This window comes from Nilaparvata lugens, chromosome 10, assembly GCF_014356525.2.
Source record: "Nilaparvata lugens isolate BPH chromosome 10, ASM1435652v1, whole genome shotgun sequence".
In the NCBI taxonomy this organism is placed as follows: Eukaryota; Metazoa; Arthropoda; class Insecta; order Hemiptera; family Delphacidae; genus Nilaparvata; species Nilaparvata lugens.
In genome coordinates, this window is record NC_052513.1 from 22,203,326 (window position 1) to 22,227,337 (window position 24,012).

The window sequence follows — 24,012 nt, forward strand, 5'->3', positions numbered from 1 at the left end:
TGAAAATGCTCTAAAAATGGTACTTATTGAAATAGGCCAAGTGTTAACATTTACCAAAAAAGTCACTCCCGTTAGTTTATCAAAGTATAATATCTTGCACGTATTGATATTGTCCATATTGATGAAGTAACGAATCTGCATTATTTTTTTGGTTTAGTTCTTATTTCTACTTATTAGACTCATCTAATAAATAACTACAAATTCATGAAGAAAGTAATTATGAAATTAAATGAAACTCATTTATTTTTTACCATTACCGTTTTTAGAGCATATTTCAATGGTTTGAAATCAGTTGTTCAAGAATTATTAGCATTAATTATTGATTTTTGGTTGAACCTAGAAGTGTTTTCAAGCACTCCTGAAAAGTAACCAATTTGCACTTTCGCTACTTTACAAATTCGGTCACGATATCTCGTAATGGTATTGTGATATTATTTTTGAGAATATACTTTCTGTAATCATCCTTCTGTTACAACATTTTTTTCGAACATCATGTGTCAATTCACATACAAATAGGGCTCTCCAATATTGCTAGAATCCTATGATGAGGTTGTGGAGTGGTGAAGATGGTTCATGCAAAAGCCGTTGGGGTTGGGAGTTGAATAAATGAATTTCTACTTGATCGTTGAGTCAAGACATATCAAACTCCCCTAATTCATAACTAGGATAATTTTGCTTGCCACTATACATCCCGACCCCTCTATTCAGCCTATGTCCTTATTTTTTCAATAAAGTTGTGTAATGCCTGGGAATTTGTCTGGGAATGTTTGATTCCTAGAGTAATAAGTAGTACGTGATATAAAAATGTATTTGATTCTAAGATCGTTCAATTCAAATCGAATCTAATCGAATCGCTGCCTTTTTTAAAAAAACAATCGAGAGATTATGGAAGAATGTTCAATTTATACTGTGTTACGTGACGAGATAAAAATGCATTGGATGAGATCTTGAAGTTCAGCGTCATTTATACCTACGTTAAGCACTCTTGATAGCTAGATGCTGGAGTTTGATCATTGTTTAATAATCTTAGATACATAGGGTTATCATATTGGCTTTCATAATAGATAATACCTAGTATTTTCTGCCCAGCTCTTTTGATTAGACATAGACTTGGATTGATATAGACCTGGAAATGGACATTTTAACATAGATTATATAGATTTGGGTTCAATCAATACTGCTACTTTCTCTCGACCTTGTAACAACGACTCATAATTGTGTAATACTTTTTCAAAATTGAATTACGGTACGGTAACAGTTTGGTTGAGAAGCTGATTCTCTCCAATCAATAATAATTTATTCAAGTGGTTTTAATCAATGTTTCGATTTGTCAATAATGCTAATCATCGACAATTTTCTACCTCAGATGTCTATCAGAATCCCTGAAGTTATTTCTCTTCCAAACTGTCCTTGAAATAATAATTTCAATCAAGCATGTTATTCATAAGTGACAGACTGCTAATCAACAAAAGGCAACTATCTCAGCGTACCCCAAGATACATTGCCGTGTTCCAAATATTATTCAATCTATATGTTCTCATCTTATTTGTAAGATGTTTGGTTGTATGATTCCGGATTATATCCAGGATAATAACAATGGTGAGTGCCAAACATGATTTTCAAAATGTATTCTTCCTGTTACTTAGTGTATTTTGGCGAAATTGAGAAAATGGAGAATGAATAACTATCTAAATTAACAGCTACATCGAATCATAAGTTTTTGTTCCTACTTGGGATATACTGGTACCTCTGAAACTCTAGCAGGTCATTTGAATCATTCATTCTTCTTTGAATCATTTGAAATTAAAAAAATGGAGAATGAATAACTATCTAAAATAACAGATACATCGAATCATAAGTTTTTGTTCCTACTTGGTATATACTGGTACACTTTTTGTGTAGTTGAGAAGTTGATATTGTGGTAATTATTCATATTGAATGAAAAAGACTAAGAAATTGTCAAAAAACCACTGATTTATTGATAATTAGAAACATTTCTAATTATCAATAAATCAGTGGTTTGAATGAAAAAGACTAAGACATTTCTAATTATCAATAAATCAGTGGTTTTTTGACAATTTCTTAGTCTTTTTCATTCAATATGAATAATTACCACAATATCAACTTGAAATGTTTCTCATCATCATCATCAGTGGCGCTACAACCCGCTACAGGTCTTGGCCTCCTCCAGTATTCGCCTCCATTCGTCTCTGTCTTCCGCCCTCGCTTTCCAACCTCTGGCTCCAATCACTTGTGCGTCCTTGTCAACACCGTCCATGTCAACATTTATTTGAAATGTTTCTAATTATCAATAAATCAGTGGTTTTTTGACAATTTCTTAGTCTTTTAATATATCTTTCAATATAATATATTTCATTCAATATACTGGTACCTCTGAAACTCTAGCAGGTCATTTGAATAATTGTAAGAATATACAGCTGCCTCATAATGAATGATTTCGATTAACAAACAAACCTATCCTATTATGAATAATAGAGCAAAGAAATCGGCATTTTTTCAAGTTTTTATTTGAAATAGGGAGTAACAATCATTTCAAAATTCACAAAAATATGTAGTATATGTAGGCCTATTATCGAATTACCTCTGCATATCATGTGAATATAACCTATCAGACTAGAATAATTATTACACAAGTGGTAGACTAGGTTCCTGTAGTTAAGTGGTTCACAACGAGCCGTAAGCCATGGTAAAATCAGCATTTTTTGATCCCAACATGAAATTTGATTAATTTTGAGTAACACTGTACCTAGGGAATGTATATAAACTACACAAGAATTATTGATAATATTGATAGAACATTGGACATCTCTCGCTTCAGAAATGAAAGCCAATGTATAATAATGGAGGTTCAAGAAAGAGAACCCAATTATTGAAATGGAATAATCCAAACGTTGTCCGTATGTATATAATATCCAACTATTCCTCTACTACACCACACTTAAATATAAAAAAATCTGGTGTGGCGCACTCACACAACTTTCCTTGCCGTTATGAAAATTGATCACCTAGTGTTCCCGCTAGTGTTCCCGCGCATCGCAAGTCTACTATTCTAAGATTAGAGCCAGCTGGTGACAGGACAATAACGCTGTAGACACACGAGGTCTGCTATCTCTCCATAGTGAATGATTTAATAGAATCAACAGTTGCCATTGAAATAATAACATTTTCTCGAATTTCGAGCTTATTTTAAATTTTAGGTGAAAATGTTACTGAACATTAATTGTAGAGATTCTCATGTTCAATCTTTTCCACTTTGAACTTTTTGTTCAAATTGTATCTGAAGCCTGATAATTGGGAATCTAAAATCAAACTTTGCATAGATGGGGCGGAGCTCCTGGAATTTTTACAGATATGTGTTTTGTGGCAGCTGATAGAGCTTATCAATGACTATTTTAGGTATAAATTTGATCAAAATCGTTGGAGCCGTTTTCGAGAAAATCGCCTAAAACCCGGTTTTTGACAACATTTTCGCCATTTTAGCAGCCATCTTGAATTGCTTTAGATTGAAATTGTTCGTGTCGGATCCTTATATTGTAAGGACCTTAAGTTCCAAATTTCAAGTTATTCCGTTAATTGGGAGATGAGATATCGTGTACACAGACGCACATACACTCATACACACACACACACACACACACACACACACACACACACACACACACACACACACACACACACACACACACACACACACACACACACACACACACACACACACACACACACACACACACACACACACACACACACACACACACACACACACACACACACACACACACACACACACACACACACACACACACACACACACACACACACACACACACACACACACACACACACACACACACACACACCACACACACACACACACACACACACACACACACACACACACACACACACACACACAGACCAATACCCAAAGACCACTTTTTTGGACTCAGGGGACCTTGAAACGTATAGAAATTTAGAAATTGGGGTACCTTAATTTTTTTCGGAAAGCAATACTTTACCTATGGTAATAGGGCAAGGAAAGTAACAATAAATTTATTGAGGTGATTTTTCCAATATACTAGTTGACCAATTAGATAGGTTCAGAGCATACGTTTCTTTTCCCTGTTTCATCCTGTAAACCTGTGATATAGTCAGTTCTCCCTCTCTTACTATTCCATGAAGTAACTATAACTCCTTCATTGAGGTGTATTTTTAATATACTGTAGTTGATCGAATAGAAAGTTATTATTTTGTTCGAGACAGATACCACAAATAACTCGAAACATTATTTACTATGATTTTGATTATTGATCGGTTTATAATTTTTTTTCTCAGCTTTGAATATGATTTTACTGTTGGTTTTCTTGAATACATTTGAAGTGGAAGGTGAAGGTGAGGATATAAATGAACAGAACCCTTCAGGCGGATTTTCACCACGTCATGGCTTTGGAGGAGACTGTGAGCATGAACAAAGTGAGTTCCATCAACTTCAAATGATGAGATGATATAGAATATGATAAGAAAATACAATAAGGAAGACAACACATTGAATTGAGCGGAAAATTACAAGATTTATATCTTACTCAGTAAGCTCATCAGGCTAAGATGTAAATGCTCATCCAGAAATAATTCAAGAGTGCCCATAGGGGATCAAATCTTGGGTGGGGGGGGGGTCCAAAAAATTTCGGCAGTGTTTAATGGCTGGTCCAGATGCTCAAGTTTACGTCAGTCTTCCACTGTAACAAAAGACGGATCGTTCGGTTCAAGCAAAAGAAGGATGTAGAAATGCGTCCACACGCATCCGTCTCTTGTCGGTCAGTTTTCCTATTTTTGTGCTCACAAGCTAAGTTATCCCATATATCCGGTTGATAAGTAATAATTATATCGTATTTCTTGACTGATTCAACTGGATAATGCTATATTTGTCTTCTAATCATGTTATTCTAATTATTTAACAACATAATGACAGGTAATCGCATATTACTGCTAATCGCTTAATGGCTTTGTTTACATGCGATATCTCGAGACACAGTGATTGTGTATTGATATTATGATCACAATATCACAATATCAACATAAAATTCTGAGAGTATCATGAGAATCAAGAAAGAAAAACCAGTGTTAAATGGCGTTATATACAATCGAGAAAAAATCTTGCTTATTTTGAAGTACACGCGAGGCATTTTATTAATTGGAGGGCGCTGAATTCGAATCTGAAATCACAATTTCTCTATCTCCATTTTTACGCGATTTAGGGTTTAGTGAATAGGCCATAGACGGACGGTCGGCTGGAAAAAGATTCCCGACCGATACTTTCTAAGCTTGACGACCGTCCACACGTTTCGTTTTACCGTCCACTCGCAATGACTTCCATGTTCCTACTATTGCTTGAGCAAAATACTGATGGTAAACTTCAGCGTCTGTACCGGCCTTAACATTAAAAATGACTACTGACGAAATTTTTCTGGGTTTTCAATTCATGGGGAAAGTTGAAAGCTCAATTTTTCTCAATTTGGGGGAGGTGCGTCCTTTTTACCGTACCTCTGGATAATAAAAATATAATTACTGTATAATCATAGACTAAGTAAACATAGATGAGTGAACATCAAAGGATGGATCTGTGATATGATAAATTGTACAAGTTGGATGAGAAGAATTTGCCGATATGTATTGCTATAAAATATATTTTTTCTACAACATAATTACGACAGTAGTACCCTCTATTTATTATCTATTTTTGGAGACACAAGACAAGACATGTTTCTGCCAATCATGAAAAAATATAGGAAACTAGTAATTCAATTTGAAAACTATCAAGTAATCCTCCAGAAATATATATACATAACATTAAATTTATATTTTTGACACGCTCAATTCAATCTCTCCAATCAGGAATATTCAGAATTTTCGTCGATTTCATTATTAGTCTATCAGTTCGTGCATTATCCGCTAGACAGTGGCTTTCTTGTTTCATAGGTCAGAATACTCAATACACTTGCTTTATCCTATGATTCTGATGATAACTGCCTGATTGTCAGATGGTGAATCCACCTCGATCGAAGTCTTGACCAGTCTGAATTTTCAATGAATAAACATTTGAAAGAGAATTATTCATCTTCAATGATTGTTATTTATTAGTATTGGTGCGGAAGTAATGAAGTATTTGAGAACAATGCAAGTTCAACCACGTACATTTTCACATTATTTCGGCAACCTGAAGAGATGTTTTTCTACACTATAATATTGAATGTAATCGCATTTCCAGTATTTGATCATTACAATCATATCAATAATTCAAAATTTGTTCCAGTAGAGATTGATATAAAGAGCCTACTACTCGTACACTGAAGAGATATGCGTCGATGAAATTTTATACATCAATAGTCCAGGCAACGAATGCTCGAAAAAAGGTATAGAAAGAAAAGCTTGGATCACAATTTTTAACTCCACAGATCTTTCAAAGATAGTAAGAGGATTGACATATCAAAAGTCCCCACCCCTACCCCCTGTGCTAAAGGGGTGGGGGTGGTTTGAAAGTACCATTTTTTAATTTTTCGCATATATCTCGGAAACTATGCATCTTATGAGCATTAGTATTTCGAGAGAAATTGAAGCTCACAAAATTACCAACAGGTTTTGTCCTCTACATTTTTCCCTTATCTCTCATAGTTTTTGAGATATTCACTCTTGAAGGTGAGACATTTTTTGAAAAAACACTTCTGCCTCCAATTTTTTCATATTTTCGGCCTTATAATTTTTGAACGATTCATGGAAAAAATCCTTGCTGATTATTAGCTGATAACGGGTAAAGTAGCTGTGAGTCTGTTTTCTTATTTCTGTATTAGTCTTTCTAAAAAACATGATGACATCATATATACTGCCCATACACTGTCATAATCCCAAGCTGCGAGAAAAACAATCTTACTGAATCACATCTTTCAAGCTTAAGGGATATTCTGATAGCTCTCTTTTGCTGCTTGAGTATCTTGTACAAATTTTTTTTGGTTGTACTGCCATAGATACAAAGTCCATATGCCAAATGTGAATGAATTACAGCATGGTATACCTATTTCAATGTCTGGACACTACAAACATTGGACATCTGCCTTAGAGCATGAAGACCTGTGGAAATCTTTTTCATAATTTTTCGCTCTTTCAAGTCTTATAGCTTCTCAACAATTGATCAAACAAGAATGTGCTAATCACGAGATTGTAAAGCATTAAATTATCTTTCATTTCATGTATAATTCGACTATTTCACGCATTTCCATACGACCTTGCAGGCAGTTTTATTTTTGAGTGTCAAATCTCAAGATTGGCAACAAGTGACTTTCTTGGAATATCATTCTATTCTGTCATCATAAATTGACAGTGTGCTTCATATGAACATTCATATTGAGTACATATTGGAACGTCTGCGGAACTAAACACAGGGGGTGTTTCTATACTTCCTACCAAACAAAGACACTCAAAACTAAAACTGCTGCAACAGTCGTATGGGAATGCGTGAAATAGTCGAATTATACATGAAATGAAAGATAATTTAATGCTCTACAATCTCGTGATTAGCACATTCTTGTTTAATCAATTGTTGAAAAGTTATAAGACTTGAAAGAGCGGAAAAATGGAAGAAACCCTGGTTTTTCGAAAATGCATCACTTTAGAACATATATATCTCGAAAAGTGTAAGATTTATCGAAAACTTCTACTGAACAAAACTTGTAGGAAATGTATGAGGCTTCATTTCTATGTAGTCGATTATGTCAATAGAACACATTGTTTCCAAGATATAAGCATGTAAGTAATAAGTGGAAATTACAACTTTCAAACCACCCTCATCCCTTCAGCACATGATGTAGGGGTTAGGATTTTGATATGCTCACCTCCAAAGTAGTCTCAACAAAGCTGCAAAGTCAAAAATTGTATTCCAAACATTCCCTCCAAATTTCATTGTCAACTGATCTATTGTTGCTGAACAGAGCATTTCACTCTCAACACTAAAACTGCTGCAACAGTCGTAGGGAAATGCGTAAAATAGTGAAATTATACATCAAATTGAATATAATTCGATGTTCTATCAGCTCATAATCAGCAAGGATTTTTTTCATGAATCGTTCAAAAATTATAAGGCCGAAAAGATGAAAAAATTGGAGACAGAAGTGTTTTTTCAAAAGATGACTCACCTTCAAGAGTAGAGACTATTAGAGATATGGAAAAAATGTAAAGGACAAAACCTGTTGGTAATTTTGTGAGCTTCAATTTTTCTCGAAATACAAATGCTTATAAGATGCATAGTTTCCGAGATATATGCGAAAAATGAAAAAATGGTACTTTCAAACCACCCCCACCCCTTTAGCACAGTGAGTAGGGGTGAGGACTTTTGATATGTCAATCCTCTTACTATCTTTAGAAGAGCTGTGGAGTTGAAAATTGTGTTCCAAACTTTTCCCTCTATAATCTTTCGTTGACTGGACTACAGTTATATTCAATACATTATTTTAAAACCAAATGTTTGGTGTTGAACTTTAGAAATGATGGATCCAATGTATCAGTATCTTCAGCCCAATGACGTTGCCAGTGGGGAATACGATTTTCCTGGGGCGGAAATGAATGCAACGTTATGTGCAAGACCTTGCAAGAGGAATGATCCGAAAATATGTTACTACAAGTTCCATGTTGACCGTTTCGTGACAATGGGATTGTAAGTAAAATTTGTCAAATAGATTAAATTATTTGGTATTGTATTTTCTGCTGTGAACCTTATGAATTGACGTGATTCTCAGTAGAGTATTTGTTTTGTATCTGTACTAAGTATTTGAGATTATCATCAATTGAATTTATGTGGAATGAAACTGTTCGATGAACTTACTATTACAGGCCTTGTCGTAACTGCCCAAACCCAATAGAACAATGTGACAGAAGACACTGTATTCCTGCTGATGGCTATGAGAAGTCTGTAGTTGTCGTCAACCATATGATGCCGGGGCCTTCGATTCAAGTATGATAAAATTCAGTCTCATCTTCTATTTCAGACAACAAGTGATTATATTATCAAAATAATAATTCACGTTGTTACATCATCTCAGAAGCCCTGAGGCGATCAAGGGCGACTTGAAAACTCTGACCAGACCTGAGCCCGATGATAGTACATAGGACTGTATACTATCCTTGACCTGATCGAGCCAGGTCACACAATATTATTATCATTACGTATTATGTATGCATTGATAACTAAATGAATTTATATGTAATGTATTCATAGCATTTGAAGTTTTTATTTGATTTGATCTACACTCTTATATACCATGCAAAGTTGACAAGCGTCAGATAAAACTTTTTACTATACTCGGTTTTTTAATTTGCAAGGATTTCAAGGATCTCATGAAGCTAGCCAGTTCAAAGATTCAATTTGTATAAGCTTTGCATTGATAAAGAATATTTTATACTAAGAAATGAAGGAATGAGAATAATTGGTAAGTAAATATCTGGAAAAATCTGGGCTGTCTGGGTAAGATTACTGGTAGTTTATTCTGTACAACTACAATGATATTATATTATTTTGATCCGTGGATTGGTCTACTGATAGCATGACTGAACTGTGTTGAGCTTTTCAAATAGAACTGCAAGTGCTTTTCAAATTCTCCACCAGGAAGCGCTGGGCTGCTTTGTCACAAAGGGGTGAATTACGCCATTTGCTATCCTTTAACTAACAACAGTCATTGATTTCTTCCCACAATTCAACTGGAATTGATAAATGAGAATGAGCTAAACGACTGAATTGGAGTAAATTAATAATATAGTGTGAGGGTATTATAGTCAATTAGCAGCCTCCTATACTAGCTAATCTTAGTGAGAAGTAGTATGCACATTCATTTCAAAGATTTGATTAAGCGAGGTAGGCTTTTATTATTGGAAATTGATATTTAATTGGGGTGACTTAATATCAGGAGACTTGCAGCTATGTGTGGTCAGTGAGAGGAGGAAAAAACAGGGTTAAATACCACACGAATGAGCTGTTAATTAAAATAATCTGGAATTGAAGATTCATAGTCATTATTCAAAATCCATGATGCACTTTGAAATCAAATTAAACAAAATAGTTTCAATACTCAAAAAGGAAAATATGAACAACAATCAAAATATTTACACTAATAGTAGAATAATTCCCTTCACTTAGTCTGTGTGTGAGAAGGGTACAGGCTTTGCCCATGTGAGGAACCTTCTTCAAGTTTTATATATGTATATTCTGTATTGTTAGTATTTCTTAAGAAGAAGAATAAATATAATTTCAATTTCAATTTATGAGTAGTGGTTAAGTACCATTTTCTTACACTTGAATAGGTTTGTGAGGATGACACAATTGTAGTTGATGTGAAAAATGGAATGCCAGGAACATCGATCACAATCCACTGGCATGGCCTGACCCAAACTGGCACACCTCACATGGATGGTGTTCCAATGATCACACAGTGTCCCATATTGGAGCACCAAGTTTTTCGTTACACTTTTAAACCGGACAATCCTGGACTATTTTTCTGGCATTCACATTCTGGTGAGTTTATCACTCAACTTGAATCAGAGAATGAAGTAAGTCAGTACTGAGATGCTTATAATAATAATCATTTTATTTGTTAGCAGCACAGCTCTACAAATGAGTTTGAGTTGATATACAATATTATTACAATCATCACACTACATTATACAATCTTTGGCAATAAATTGAATCATTCATAGGAAATTAACAATTATTTTGAACAAGCTTTGAAGTATATATTTATGAATACATCAACTTCACATTAAGGACATACACTAAATTTATATACACACATTGAGGACATTACATTGATTGGGAGAATTCCAATTCCAAAATATTATCATTTTAATGGGCAGCTCACAAATAAGCTGCTCGCCAAGTACATAGTTGGGATTCAATAATCTGTAGAAAGGCGAATTCTGCGAATTCTGTGCCATACATATATCCTCGTCTATTATTCTCCTCAAATAAGCTTGAAGAATTCTGTCTTTGAACAATTCAACAGCATCAAACCCGTATTCCGTCCATAAATGTTGAAGCGGCACCGATTCCATTTCACGGTTTACGATAGATATCCAATTACCATTGAATCTAATGTTTAGTAAAAGGTGGTAAAAAGCGTGAGGGTATCTTGACTCCGCCATGTTTACGACCTTCATCAGCAAATATAGGCATCTTTTGAAGATTGAGTTTCGGTCTACCCGTCTCCAACCTGACATCCCAATATGAATAATATATTCTCTGTCCACAGGATTACAGAAGCTAGATGGATTCGAAGGCAGTCTAATAGTGCGTCAACCAGATAACCAACAAAGCAACAGAGATTTATATGATTATGATCTGCCTTCTCATATTATCTTCATACAAGATTGGCTCCATGTGACTGCTGATGAATTCTATCAAGGGTTGAAAAGTCGAACTTTCGATCAAATGCCTGTCACCTATTTGATCAATGGAAGAGGTCGATCAAAGGTATGAGAGTTTCTTCTAAGAGATTGAATGAGGTTCAATCTTTATGCGATTGGCAAATGTTCTCAATATTTAACTTTGATTTTTCTTCTAAAGTTTTCATCTCTCTAACTACTTGTTAATGATTTATATAATATTCTTCAGCTATTGAGAACTTGAACGATAGTACTTACTCTCGTTTTTCATTTCAATTTAGACTCATATCGAGGTACAAAGCCTCAAATTCAGCTTTTTCAAAAGTTGAATCCTGAAGAAAGCTTCACGGACTGGAAATCTAATATTATACCACCAACATTTCCTCTATCCTCCCACTTTATAATACCACGTACAAAAACTGTACATTGAATAATGAGAAGAACGACCCAACAAACATCCCTTAATCAATAAATTTTCTCATCGATCACATTCAACAAAAAATTTATTCAAAAGATTGTGCAACAAAGTAGTTTGTGAATCACAAATTGGGAAACATCAATGATGTTAAAACCAGTAACAAATTCCTCACTTGTTTTTGTTACTTATCTCGAATCTTTAAATTTTTTCTTACAGAATTCTGACGGCAGTGATTTTAGTAAAACACCTTTCACAGTTTACAAGATCAGAAAGGATTTTAGTTATCTGTTGCACATAATATCTGGCACTTGCCTAATTTGTCCTGTCAGAATCCAAGTGGAGAGTCACCTGATGACAATAGTTGGTACTGATGGAAGAGATGCTCAACCGAGGACGGTCGGATCTGTGACACTGGCAGCTGGTAACTTACCATTTTCATACTCACGTTATTTATTTTTCCTCAATCATGTATCCTGTAACATTGAATACTATACTCTAAGGTGGGCCGTACTCTAGAACCGTCTTCGTCCGAACTAGCATCGGCCGAAAACTACCGAATTCGTCCGAACGTTCCCCCAACAAAGAAAGCTATAGATGCTCGTCCATTGCAAGCCGATTCTAGGAATGGAATTGCAATTTCGATCCTAATTGAATGGGATTTTCCGGCTCTATCCAGCCGAAGTCGAGCTGAGACATCCTCCTTACCTCAAAATTGTTTCACAGTCTTTTCTGTTTTTGTTTTTTGAACTTGTTCTGCTTTATAAAGTTATAACTATGGATAATGAAAAGTTGATAAGTTTGGTTCAAGAGCTAGTTCCATTGTGGGATATGCGAGAAAAAATATATCATTGTCGTGATGTTCAAAGGAATCTGTAGACAAAGATTCACTGAACAAATAGCATCTGAAGGTAAGATTATTGTAATGAATTTAGTGTGCTATATTTGTTTATTCTTTGAAGTAGTAGTTCCATTATTTTGTTTCCGATTAATCCTGTCCTTGTCCGAGGCTTGCTTAGTACACTTGCCAGTATTTTTAAATGTCCTCCAGCCGGGTTACGGGCCCTGCGTGAAGTAAGACTAATAGTGGGACCGCCACTTTAGAGCACCTGGACGCACTCTGGGTTTCATTCAGAGACCCACCTCCTAGGCTCATCTGCCTCTTCCGCTGTTAGGAAATAAATTCCTCTTCCACCTTCAGAGCCATTGACCATGTTCCGTTTTAGTTCACTCAATCCTATCCTTCTTTGGATTGAGTTATCCAGCCGCACCATCGTGGAGGCACACATCCTCAGGTTATAAAACGGCTTCAAGCTGTAAGTACAGATTTCAATATGATTATATCAGCTCAGAAATCGAAAGTAATGGCATTTCGGGGCAGCATAAAAGGATACTCGAGACGAGACCACATAAGTAATGAAACAATTCGAAGTGAGTGCAATGTGCAACCACTAACAGCAATCATTAAAAAATACAGATTAAAATGGACAAATCACCTGCGCCGTATGCCACCAACTCGTCTTCCACTACAAGCTTGGAAGTTACAGTTGGATGGGAAAAGGGACGTCGGAAGACCGAGGAAGCGGTGGACACCGGAACAGGCTTTACAAGCCTAGTCCATGATGGATGATGATGATGATGATATTTGTTTATTCAATTTTCAAAATCTCATTATGATCATTGTTTATGAAAAATGTTGGTGGCTGTGATAGTAGTTATTTCAATATTTATTCAATTTTCAATAGTTCAGCCAACTACTGAACTAGACTGACGTAAACGGTTCCAATGGACTACCATATTCGGCCAAATTAACGGCCGGCAGATTCTTTCGATCCAACGGCCGAACGGATCGGTTGAATACGGTTCCAGTGGACGGTTACCCTAATGCTTGTTAACTTGTTTTCCAAGATGGGATTCCTTGTGACCTGATTGGCAAAACTCTGTTCGACAATAAGGCTCTCTTGTAAATTCACGATTTCGAATAATTCAAATCGAAGATTCAATTTATTTCCTCATATTTCCATAATGGTTTATGCTTCATGCTTCATTCATGGTTTATGCTCTAGCGTTCTATAATTCTCAAAACTCAAATTCAAATTGTAATCAGTATTTGAACTCAATTTATTAGACTCCCATAATCAATTAATTTTCACTTTGATATTCCATATACAATCAGTATATAGTCCCCAGCTGGAGGAGTAATATATGTGAGAAAACGGAACAATACTGCTAGTCTGTTTTTTTTCGAATAGAACTTGAAGAACTGAAGAACAAGTTACAAAAAACTGAGTTATACGAACTCTAGTAGGTCATACATTGAGAGACTCTGTCGGTACTCTTAAGTCTCGTAAGTGCAATAATTAATTGATTACCTTGCTTTTGGTGGATCTGATCAGCAAATTTATTACTAATGGAAAAATATTTGCAAAATGGAAACTTAAAATCATACAAAAAGAGCATCTATCGGGAGATTATGAACAAAGCTTTTTGAAGCTTAAATTTTGAAGAAACGAAAAAACGGGACTTTTAGCAGTGCTTCCCTATCCAATTCACGGTAGTTCGGAAACATATTAATTTAATAATTCCACTGATAATATTTGTCTATAGGAGAACGTTTACGAGTAATAATAAATGGCAAAAGGAATCCACAGAAGTACTACTACTGGATACATGCTTCGCCTATGGGGATCTGTGAGAACCTGCGTGATGGTAACGCAGTGGGAGAAGCTCTGCTTGTTTACACGGATGGCCCAAATGCTCCGACTGGCAACATAGATTTCGAGACTTTGTCCAGGAAGAAAGCGTTACCTCCACCCAAGACAGTACGTTGCTAACAATCGAGATTCACACAAACCATTCAAAATTTGTACGAAATTATTGCATTACATTGCGAATAAAATGTTTTTGTAGTGGTTTGCTGATAATATAACTGTAATGACAATAATACGACTATTGTCTGATATAGATATACTATTGTTTTATGATCTCTCAAGCCTGCTGGTACATAATATTCAAGTGCAGCCAAAGGTCAGCCGCAAACGTTACATTTCATCGGACAGTTTCGACTGTACGTTACCTGTACCCGAAAGCCTGAATGGGCTTTATAGTATAAAGTTGTAATAATATATGTCATATCATGACAGTCGCTTCAGACGCAGGGCTGCAGTAGTCTTACAAGTGACCGAATAGGCTGGCTACTAACGGTAGAGCATGCATGATACATGATACACAATCGACAAACGTTGTTGTGTCATCACAACCGTAATCACAGGGAAAGGCTTCCAGTGAAATCGTAGGTTTTTGTGAAAAAGATTTTTTGTATTTGATTGAAACTTGGAACAGATTTATAGATAGGTGTAGTTCGGCTCGTACAGCATGTACATTCTTCTTCCCGTCTCCAATCCAATAAAACTGCTTGAGATGCGAACATATATATATATATATATATATATATATATATATATATATATATATATTATATATAATATCATCTAGGGAGAGCACCTTTCCGGATACAAAATTGTATGACAGTGACGAGACTATATTCATTTATTACTACAGTTATATTCAGCAAGCTATTTTTGTTTGTATGATGGATCTCAATAACGATTTTGGTTAACGAATTTATATTATAAGGTATTTCACAAAAATAATCTTATCTTTACATTCCCGTAGTGAAGCACGGGTGCCCTGCTAGTATTAACATATAAACATAAAGAGAAATGCGAAACCGTCGACTTGAATCTTAGACCTCACTTCGCTCGGTCAGTAAACGAATGATGATGAAAATCATCATATTTTACTTGTCATTTTGTCCTTTTGACTTGTTATCATCGTGAAATATTTTATCATAATCATAAAGAAGTGAAGTTTTGAACTCAGTATTACTTGTTTTCGATTGTGTTGATATATGAATAATATAGCCTATAAATTGATGAATACTTTGATAATAATATTGCAGACATTTGGAGATCCAAGTGTACCATGCACAGGACAAAGAGACGCCAACGGAGTAGTGGACTTGTGCTACAAGGATTTGAGAGGTGATCAGTTGGCGCCATTAGGCATCTTGGAACCGCCTGATGAGTTCAAAACTCAAGTAATCATCGGTCTTGGAGATTACAGATACAACTTCAACATCGACGAAGCTTATCCTTTAGACGGCACCATCAAAATGGCATTCAGTACGTTCCAACCAGTCATTACACGGAAATTGTATTATTTGGTTCTCCAACAACTCAAATGAATAAACATCCAATAATTTGATATACTATTCGAATTCAAGATTGAAGAACCCGAAATATTACTTACTATAATAATACTACAGGAGGTTTGTCACGGGTAATGAACAATTCACAAAACTTCACTACATTTTCAGTCCTTATAAATCCTATTAGATTAAACATGAATTGACAAACACATGATGATCATATGTTTGCCAAGCTCTTTCCAATCTGTTAGAATTAATAGGGACGACAAGAAACAAAGTTTGTGTAACTAGATCAGAGACCTAGCTCAGAAAGCGTCCCCTTAAGCTGCGTTTACACCAAAGTTATCAACAAAATGTTATAACTTAATCCTTATAGATTCTATTGGATTAAAAGGAACTTGACAAAAACAAATGTTCATCTTGTGTATAAGTTATGTTCAATCTAATAGAATCTATAATGATTAAGTTATTAACAATATCGGGGACCGAGCTACGCTCTGGAGTACAAAGCATAACAAATTTATTACAAAAGAAAAATTATAATAACATTCATACAGAAATGTTCCATCTAATCACAGTAAATTGAGATTTATTCCCAGAGGAATGCAAAGAATTCCCTCACAAAGGCCCAGTTGCACAAAAGCCGGTTAAATTTTAATACTGATTAACTTCACGTGAACCAAATCAGAGAAGACCATTTCAAAAAAAATCTGGTGTGGTACACTCACACAACTTTCCTTGCTCATATTTGAAACTACGATCAGACTTCTATATATGTGTATATATATAATTGTTTTTGGAGTACTTTTTCCTATGTGTAAATTACGAAATTCGATGATTTTTTTAGTCGTCATTTCTTCAAAGTCGTCAAAACAGCTGTTCTACAGATGAAATATCTCGACTATGTGTTCTTTTTATGAACTGCGCTACCTACCTACCTCATGCATGAGAAGGAGGTTACTAAGTTCATTTCTCAAGGATGGGGTGAACCCCCCATTGGTTTCCCAGAAAGGAGACTCATGCCAGTTGATAGAGGGTTGATAGTTATATATGATAGTTCATACCCACATACAGGGTATGAATTTGTAAAAAAATCGGTCAAGTTATTTTTGAGAAAATCGTGAAAAACATGGTTTTTTAGTAATTATCCGCCATTTTTCTCAAGAATATTACGGAGCTCCTGCAATTTTCTCAGAAATGAGACTTGTGTCAGTTAATAGGGCTCATAAATAGCTATCCATGATATAAATTTGAAGAAAATCGTTAGAGCCGTTTTCGAGAAAACCGTGAATAACATGTTTTTTCAGTAATTATCCGCCATTTTGAATTCAATTTTATTGAATTTCTTACTGTCGGATCCTCATGGTATAAGGACCTTAAGATTGAAATTTCAAGTCAATCGGTTGATTAGGAATGGAGTTATCGTGTTCACAGACATACACACATACACACACCCACACACACAGACCAACACCGAAAAATAATGTTTTTGGACTCAGGGGACCTTGAAACGTATAGAAAACTTGAAATTAGGGTACCTTATTTTTTCTGGAAAGCAATAGGGCAAGGAAAGTAATATGGATCTACTGGAATTAATCAGGATTATAAATAACCCCAGTTCTTTGCAACCGGCACTAAGTACCTGATTGAATGATTACATAAGTTCAACAGCTGAGTCATAATTTTAACACAGTCCCACACACATGAACTAGTTCACTCTCTTCCATCACCAACAGACGACGAAATAATTATTATATTATCAGCTGTTCTTCCAAGGATTAATAATAATATCTTTTTAATGTCCTTCAACAAGTTTTTCTAGGGATGAGACCCTGTGCAATTGAATCTTTATATTATAAACCTACTATGTTCTAAATTTCGTGAGAATCGTTAGAGCCGTTTTCGAGATTCGGTGAAATAGAAACATATAAACATCTGAACATCTGAACAGAAGTTTCTCGTTCAATTGTATAGGATTTTGTTAATAAATTTGGTGTAAACGCAGCTTCACTATATTTTGTCAATGAAAATGGATTCCACATCAACTATATAATATTATTTTCAGTACTTTAGTGAGAGTCAAGTTGCACGTTCCGGAAAACTTACTCAGAATCATTCCTTTCCACTAGAATATAAGTAGTGAAATTCTTGTTATTCTTTTTCTGTGGTTTTTTAGATTTCCTAGTGTAAGAGGCCGAGTACATTATCCAAATTACGACAAGCTATAGAACAGCTAACATTATTATAAACAGGTTAAATTATTTTTGAGCATAAATGGTATATTCACTTTGTTCTTCGTTCAATTTGAATAGATGAAATACGAGTATGAAATTATCTTTTGTGAATAAATCTAATTGATATTGTTTTCTAAGAAACATGTTTGATTGCTTGCAGATGCGATTGGTACATTCCCTATGACTAACACAGTGAACGGTATTGCGTTCCTAATGCCTCCAGCTCCTCTGCTTACCCAGTATGAAGATGTGCCTGAATGCCTGTTTTGTTCATCGAACAATCCATTTAGAAGATGGAAAGAAATCGAATACTGTCTACATATCTTTCGAGTGGAATACCCATCTGTTGTTGAGCTCATCCTGGTTGATATAGGTGATTATATAGATATAATCGTATTTTTATGATAAATGAGTCTCAAATAAAGGAATGATACGAATGGAAAATCATCCAATATTCTGCATGGAGTGATTTGATTCCTACAAGGCATTCTTAGATGCTTGATTCTTATATTATAATGCAACTTTCCCAAATATTGAAAAGTTTGTCAATTATCAATTTTAAACACAACTTCACTTTGCATTGATCTCTGAGATCCGCAACTTGTAATTATACAGAATTGGTGAGAATTATTATGGAAACAGCTAAATATATCTTTCACAATTATTATGATATTACAGTAGTAGGTTTCATGGGAATCCTATTCCAATTGAAAAAAACCTTTCTATCGGTTCAATACTTTTGTCTGTCATCTTGGATCCGTCATATGGATCCAAATTTCGAATCCAGCTTCATTTTGAATCCAACTTAATTTTTTCAAATGGAAAGGTGGTCATCATGTGATAGGCCTACAATTATTCCGATACAGAATTTCAAAGGAAAATTAATGGCGGAACCCGCATATCGATATCTCAAACCGTTTCAATTATCTCAACATTTGAAAGGTACTAATAAATGAAATGAATGAGTACGGTACCTATACATTGAATAATCAAGTGTTAGTGAACCCTAATAGTAGCTGTCACTCAAAGTTAGTAGACAGTCTGTCTACTAAAGTTAGCTTCTACCCACATTTCAACACTTTGAACAAAAAAAAGGGAGAATTACTTTGATCAATTGAATAGAGAATTATATTCCGGGATATCCCGGGACATCTTGAGATGTCATTGTAAGTAATGATTTCAGAATATTTGAGCCATAATAATGTAGGTACATAATTACATAATTTGATGAAAAAAAAACACAGAAATAAAATAATCACTAGTCAAATAACGAATTCGCTAACTTGACAAATAATAATTATTTATTTTGTATTTATATAGAGGAGCCTGATCACTCAACACAGAGGAAAAACAGAGTATCCCACCCATGGCACCTTCATGGCTACGATCAATACTTGGTTGACCAAGGATTGTTCGAAACTGAGGATTACGGCAAAGAGCTTCAGAATCTTCTTGACAAGCTGGAGAGAAGAGAAATAACTGCTCCCGATTACCCAATACTCAAAGATACTTGGCTGGTCCCTTCTGGTGGCTATGTAGTTGTTAGAATAATAGCCAACAATCCAGGTATACTGAGATTCACTTTAAACTGTCATCATTCCATATGAATAAATCTAACATTCCTTTTACAACCAATACTGGCAATTTGAAGTAGATGTATATCTTCCAATATAATGTATTGATATATTGGAGAAATCTGTATTCTTTGAAAAAGAGAAACGTAGCCTATAGCATCTACAATATAGCAAAATCTTGAATAGTCCTACTTGATGGGGTCAAACTCTTTTCTGGAAGCTGACTAGAATTAAAAATGTTCTTATGCATGTGTCTTCGATGCTCTAAAGAATTCAATATTATTAAAGAAATACTACTATACTAGAAAAGTTGAGTTATAAATAATGCGGTTTGATCAAAATCAGCTTGCACTATTTTACATCACTCTCCACAGTAATACTGTTTGTTTTATCAATGTTCCACAGTATCACAGTCACACTATTATATCATGGAGAATAATAGAATATCAGCCCAGAACTTATTGTTACCGGAATAGATAAAAACAATTTCGATCCAGTTTGATCAGCTTGATTTTATTCATACTTTATAGTGCTCCACTTGAGATATGAGTGTTGAAGAAAGAATCACGGAGAGTAAAATTGGGAAGAAAGAAATTCAGTGATTGATTAGCTTGCTCTATTTTTCTCTCACACTTTATACTAGTTTAGTCACACACCGTACTGTTTCATTCACATTTAATAAGATATTGTTTAGGAGGAGAACAAAGAGCTTACACTGAAAATTATGAATTCAGTTTTATAAGCTTGCTCTGTTTTTCTCACGTATACTAATACTTCACTCTATTACATTCACGTGAAATATGTGTAACAGGCCATTCTGCATACATTCCCCATTATCATCATCCTGATTTATTGCTTTTCCAGGTTTTATGATTGTTGATACATAATGATTTATTCCTTTGTTTTGCTTTTCCAGGTTTCTGGTTCATGCATTGTCATATCGCTCTGCACCATGAGAGAGGAATGAGCGCCGTATTGAAAGTTGGAACAACGAGAGACCATCCTCCACCCCCGGATTACTTCCCGAAATGTTCCAACTACCTTGAAACTCCAGACCTCGGCGACTGATTTTAAGTTCCAGTTGCATTAGGCTTGAACAGTTTTAATACAGACTTTCTTGTAGGAGTTGCTATGAAATCAACTTTTTAATTATACTATTAATATAATCAAATTATAATAATCAATGCTATTGTGGGGGTTTATACCAGTCTCCTGTCGGTGACGGCACTTATCTGAGGGTTAATTCCTGTTTTGGGAAGTACCCTTGTCACACGAAATAGGGAAAAATGTCTAGAGTATACTAGATTATTTTCCTGACAATTAATCAAAGGATTAATTGTACTATTTTTTCTCAAGATCAAGTAACTCGATGATGGGTTACTATTAGCCTCTGAAATGGATATGATATTAGCAAATAAATAAGCTATAAGCAAGGTCGAACACAGGGTCACTAAGGAACAACATGTGATGACAAGTTGCATTTATTAAATTTACTAAATCATATAAGAATATTGCTGGTTCAATAAGTAATAAATGAATTTGATAATGGAGGGTTAAGCCCATAAACAATATAATTTGAATTTTTAAAAGTTCTTTCAAGTTTATAATTTTATTAAGGATGAGCATGTAGTGCTTTCACCCAAGGGTTGCCCGACTCAAGTTTGGACAGTGTAACGTCAGAATTTTTACAATCGATATACCAGTTTGTCTATGAAAAATTGAGTCGAAGAGATTTTGAAATAATGATATTATAAAATCACTCACATAATATGGGCCCATAATATACGCGCACTCACTCATGAAGATTTGTTCACTGCATGGCTGGCATCTTTCGTCAGGCTGCATGGCATCATATTAGGCTTCATTATTTGGCTCGCGATTTCAATAATTGATAACTCCTTTTTAACTGAGACTTGGCAATCAAATTAAATTCTAACGTTACGGGAACTCTACATTAATTGAATTCAGCACTCTTACATAAATTTAACAAAGAAACATTTAAAACGACAAAAAAATACAAAAAGGAGTTACAAACGACTCTCCATTAGCGTGCTCAGTTAATCTCTCCCTTTCTTCTTCCTTCTTCTCAGAAATTGAGAAGCAAGGCTTGTGGAAGAAAAGGTCACATGACCAGTTAATGACCAATCACTGGTCAGAAAAACAAATCTACCAATAGGATGGCTACAATGAAGAAAATGAGCTCAGGTGTGCCATATAGAATAAATAAATAATTTTACAAATAAAAACGAGAAAACAAGCAAAAACAAATATACGGGAATAATGAGCAGATTTTTCAGCAGGTCAGAGTCTACAATAAACAATATAATAAAATTGAAAATCAAAGCAAGCAGTCAACAATCAGAAACAGACACGCCGGTTATCAGCTGACTGATAAGGTAGCCGGCTCAGTTTGCATCGAGAAACTAACCCTTATTGTAAACAAACATTCATTATGCTGTTATAGGTTATTCGAAAACCATTTACAACTGTTTGTGAATCTGGATCTTAATAAATGAATATATCATAGATTTTGTTGTTATTTCAACAGCCAATAAAGGTGGGTAGTTGTAATTTTTAGCTTATTATTATAGAAAGTTGCTTATCAAAGCTGTTTGGCGAACCTCACCGTGACACTATTAATAGCAAATCTATTGTACAGAATTATCATTAGCCTACGTCAGAATTTGTCAGAAATCTTTCATCATCGAAGATTCAGGAAACATCAATTTTCAGAGAATTCAAACTCGAAGCCAGTAGACACGACAGATAGGCTATAAGTGAGACTGGTAGGCTCAACTTGGAAGAGTAAACTATACTTGGATTATGAAAAACATAATTTTGATGTAGTTGTTATAATTATCTAAATGGTGATTATTCTCAGAAATAATATTATGATAGACAACATATCAAGAGTGTTGATAGTATGAATGCCATGATGAATTGAATGGTTCATACATATTGTTGTAATGAATTATTACAAGTAATGGAATATTATTAGGCCTACTTCATAAATTATTCCAAGTAATGGAATATTATCAGGGATAATTAATAAAATACTTTCATGTAATAGAACAATAAAGTTGTAGAACGTTGGGGAGTTTTGTCGAATCATTGAGTTTTCTGGAAGGATTCGATTATGCTTCTTTGTGCTTCCTTCCTTCCATTTTGTGGTATTGCTTATCAGGTTATGGGTGTCAAATGGTGGAGAGGACTCTTATTCTTCTATTTTTGTTAGATGCATTTATATGCAAAGTATATGCAAGTATATGCATAACCATGCAAGTTTATGTCACCTTTTTTCGACAAGAGTTAAATTCTATCCAAAAGAAAACTATTCTTGACATAATAACGGATTCCTATAAAAAATAGAATATCCTCAAAAATCTCTGCGTGCTCTAAATTTGAAATGTTTGTAATTATTTTGTGCCTTACAGTAGAACAACTTTAGTCCTCTCTTGAAGTCGACTAGTTCACGTTTCGTATGATTAGGTTACACAAGAAAGTTGGTATAATTTGAAACCAAAGGAAATATCAATTCAACTCAAACACCAGCCTTTCCAAGAAAACACATAGTTAATTTTTTGCTGGGAGCCAGGGAATGAACTCTGTAAAACCTAAGGGTATTCAAATCTTTTCCTGGAATGATGGCAATATGTTATCGAAAACAGCTCCAGTAAGGCGGAAGTAACTCTCAAAAGTAACAAAAAATTCAAAGAAACCTTTTGAAACGATAAATGCGATGTACGCCCCATGAAACACCCTCACATACTGAATAGGTCCACCAATGTTTCTTTGATCTCCTATTTCCGTTTCCTTGTAGCTTTGCTGGGATCACTAGCAGGATATCTCTGCTCTGTGGGCCTATTTCGATGTGTTCCTGACTCACATCATCCCTGTGAACTGTTCCAGTTTCCAAGAGATATTTATGTGACCCGTTTTCAAAAGAGAATGTGAAGAAGAGTAAAGTACTGACGAGTTCAGTGGGTCAAGTTTTTTATGGCTGATTGATAGTATATAACCGTTCTCTGACTTAATCAAAAACTGAATCATGATGAATTCGGTGATTCAAGTGCTCCGATATGAACTAGATTCAGAGCTTCGTCGATGTTTAATTTCCGAAACTCTGATCCTGTGTTGTAG

General features: G+C 34.9%; 1 protein-coding gene across 1 annotated transcript; it reads left to right on the forward strand.

Annotated features, from left to right (window-relative positions):
• The first annotated feature begins 1,458 nt into the window (after positions 1 to 1,458).
• Positions 1,459 to 22,398, forward strand: LOC111058655 (L-ascorbate oxidase). The gene is made up of 12 exons (XM_039436567.1): positions 1,459 to 1,599; positions 4,357 to 4,494; positions 8,551 to 8,722; positions 8,899 to 9,019; positions 10,363 to 10,573; positions 11,307 to 11,527; positions 12,074 to 12,278; positions 14,462 to 14,676; positions 15,816 to 16,038; positions 18,459 to 18,671; positions 19,619 to 19,864; positions 20,789 to 22,398. Exons 1-12 carry the CDS (start codon positions 1,554 to 1,556, stop codon positions 20,938 to 20,940), a joined length of 2,163 nt encoding a protein of 720 aa, XP_039292501.1. The 5' UTR covers positions 1,459 to 1,553; the 3' UTR covers positions 20,941 to 22,398.
• The last annotated feature ends 1,614 nt before the right edge of the window (positions 22,399 to 24,012 follow it).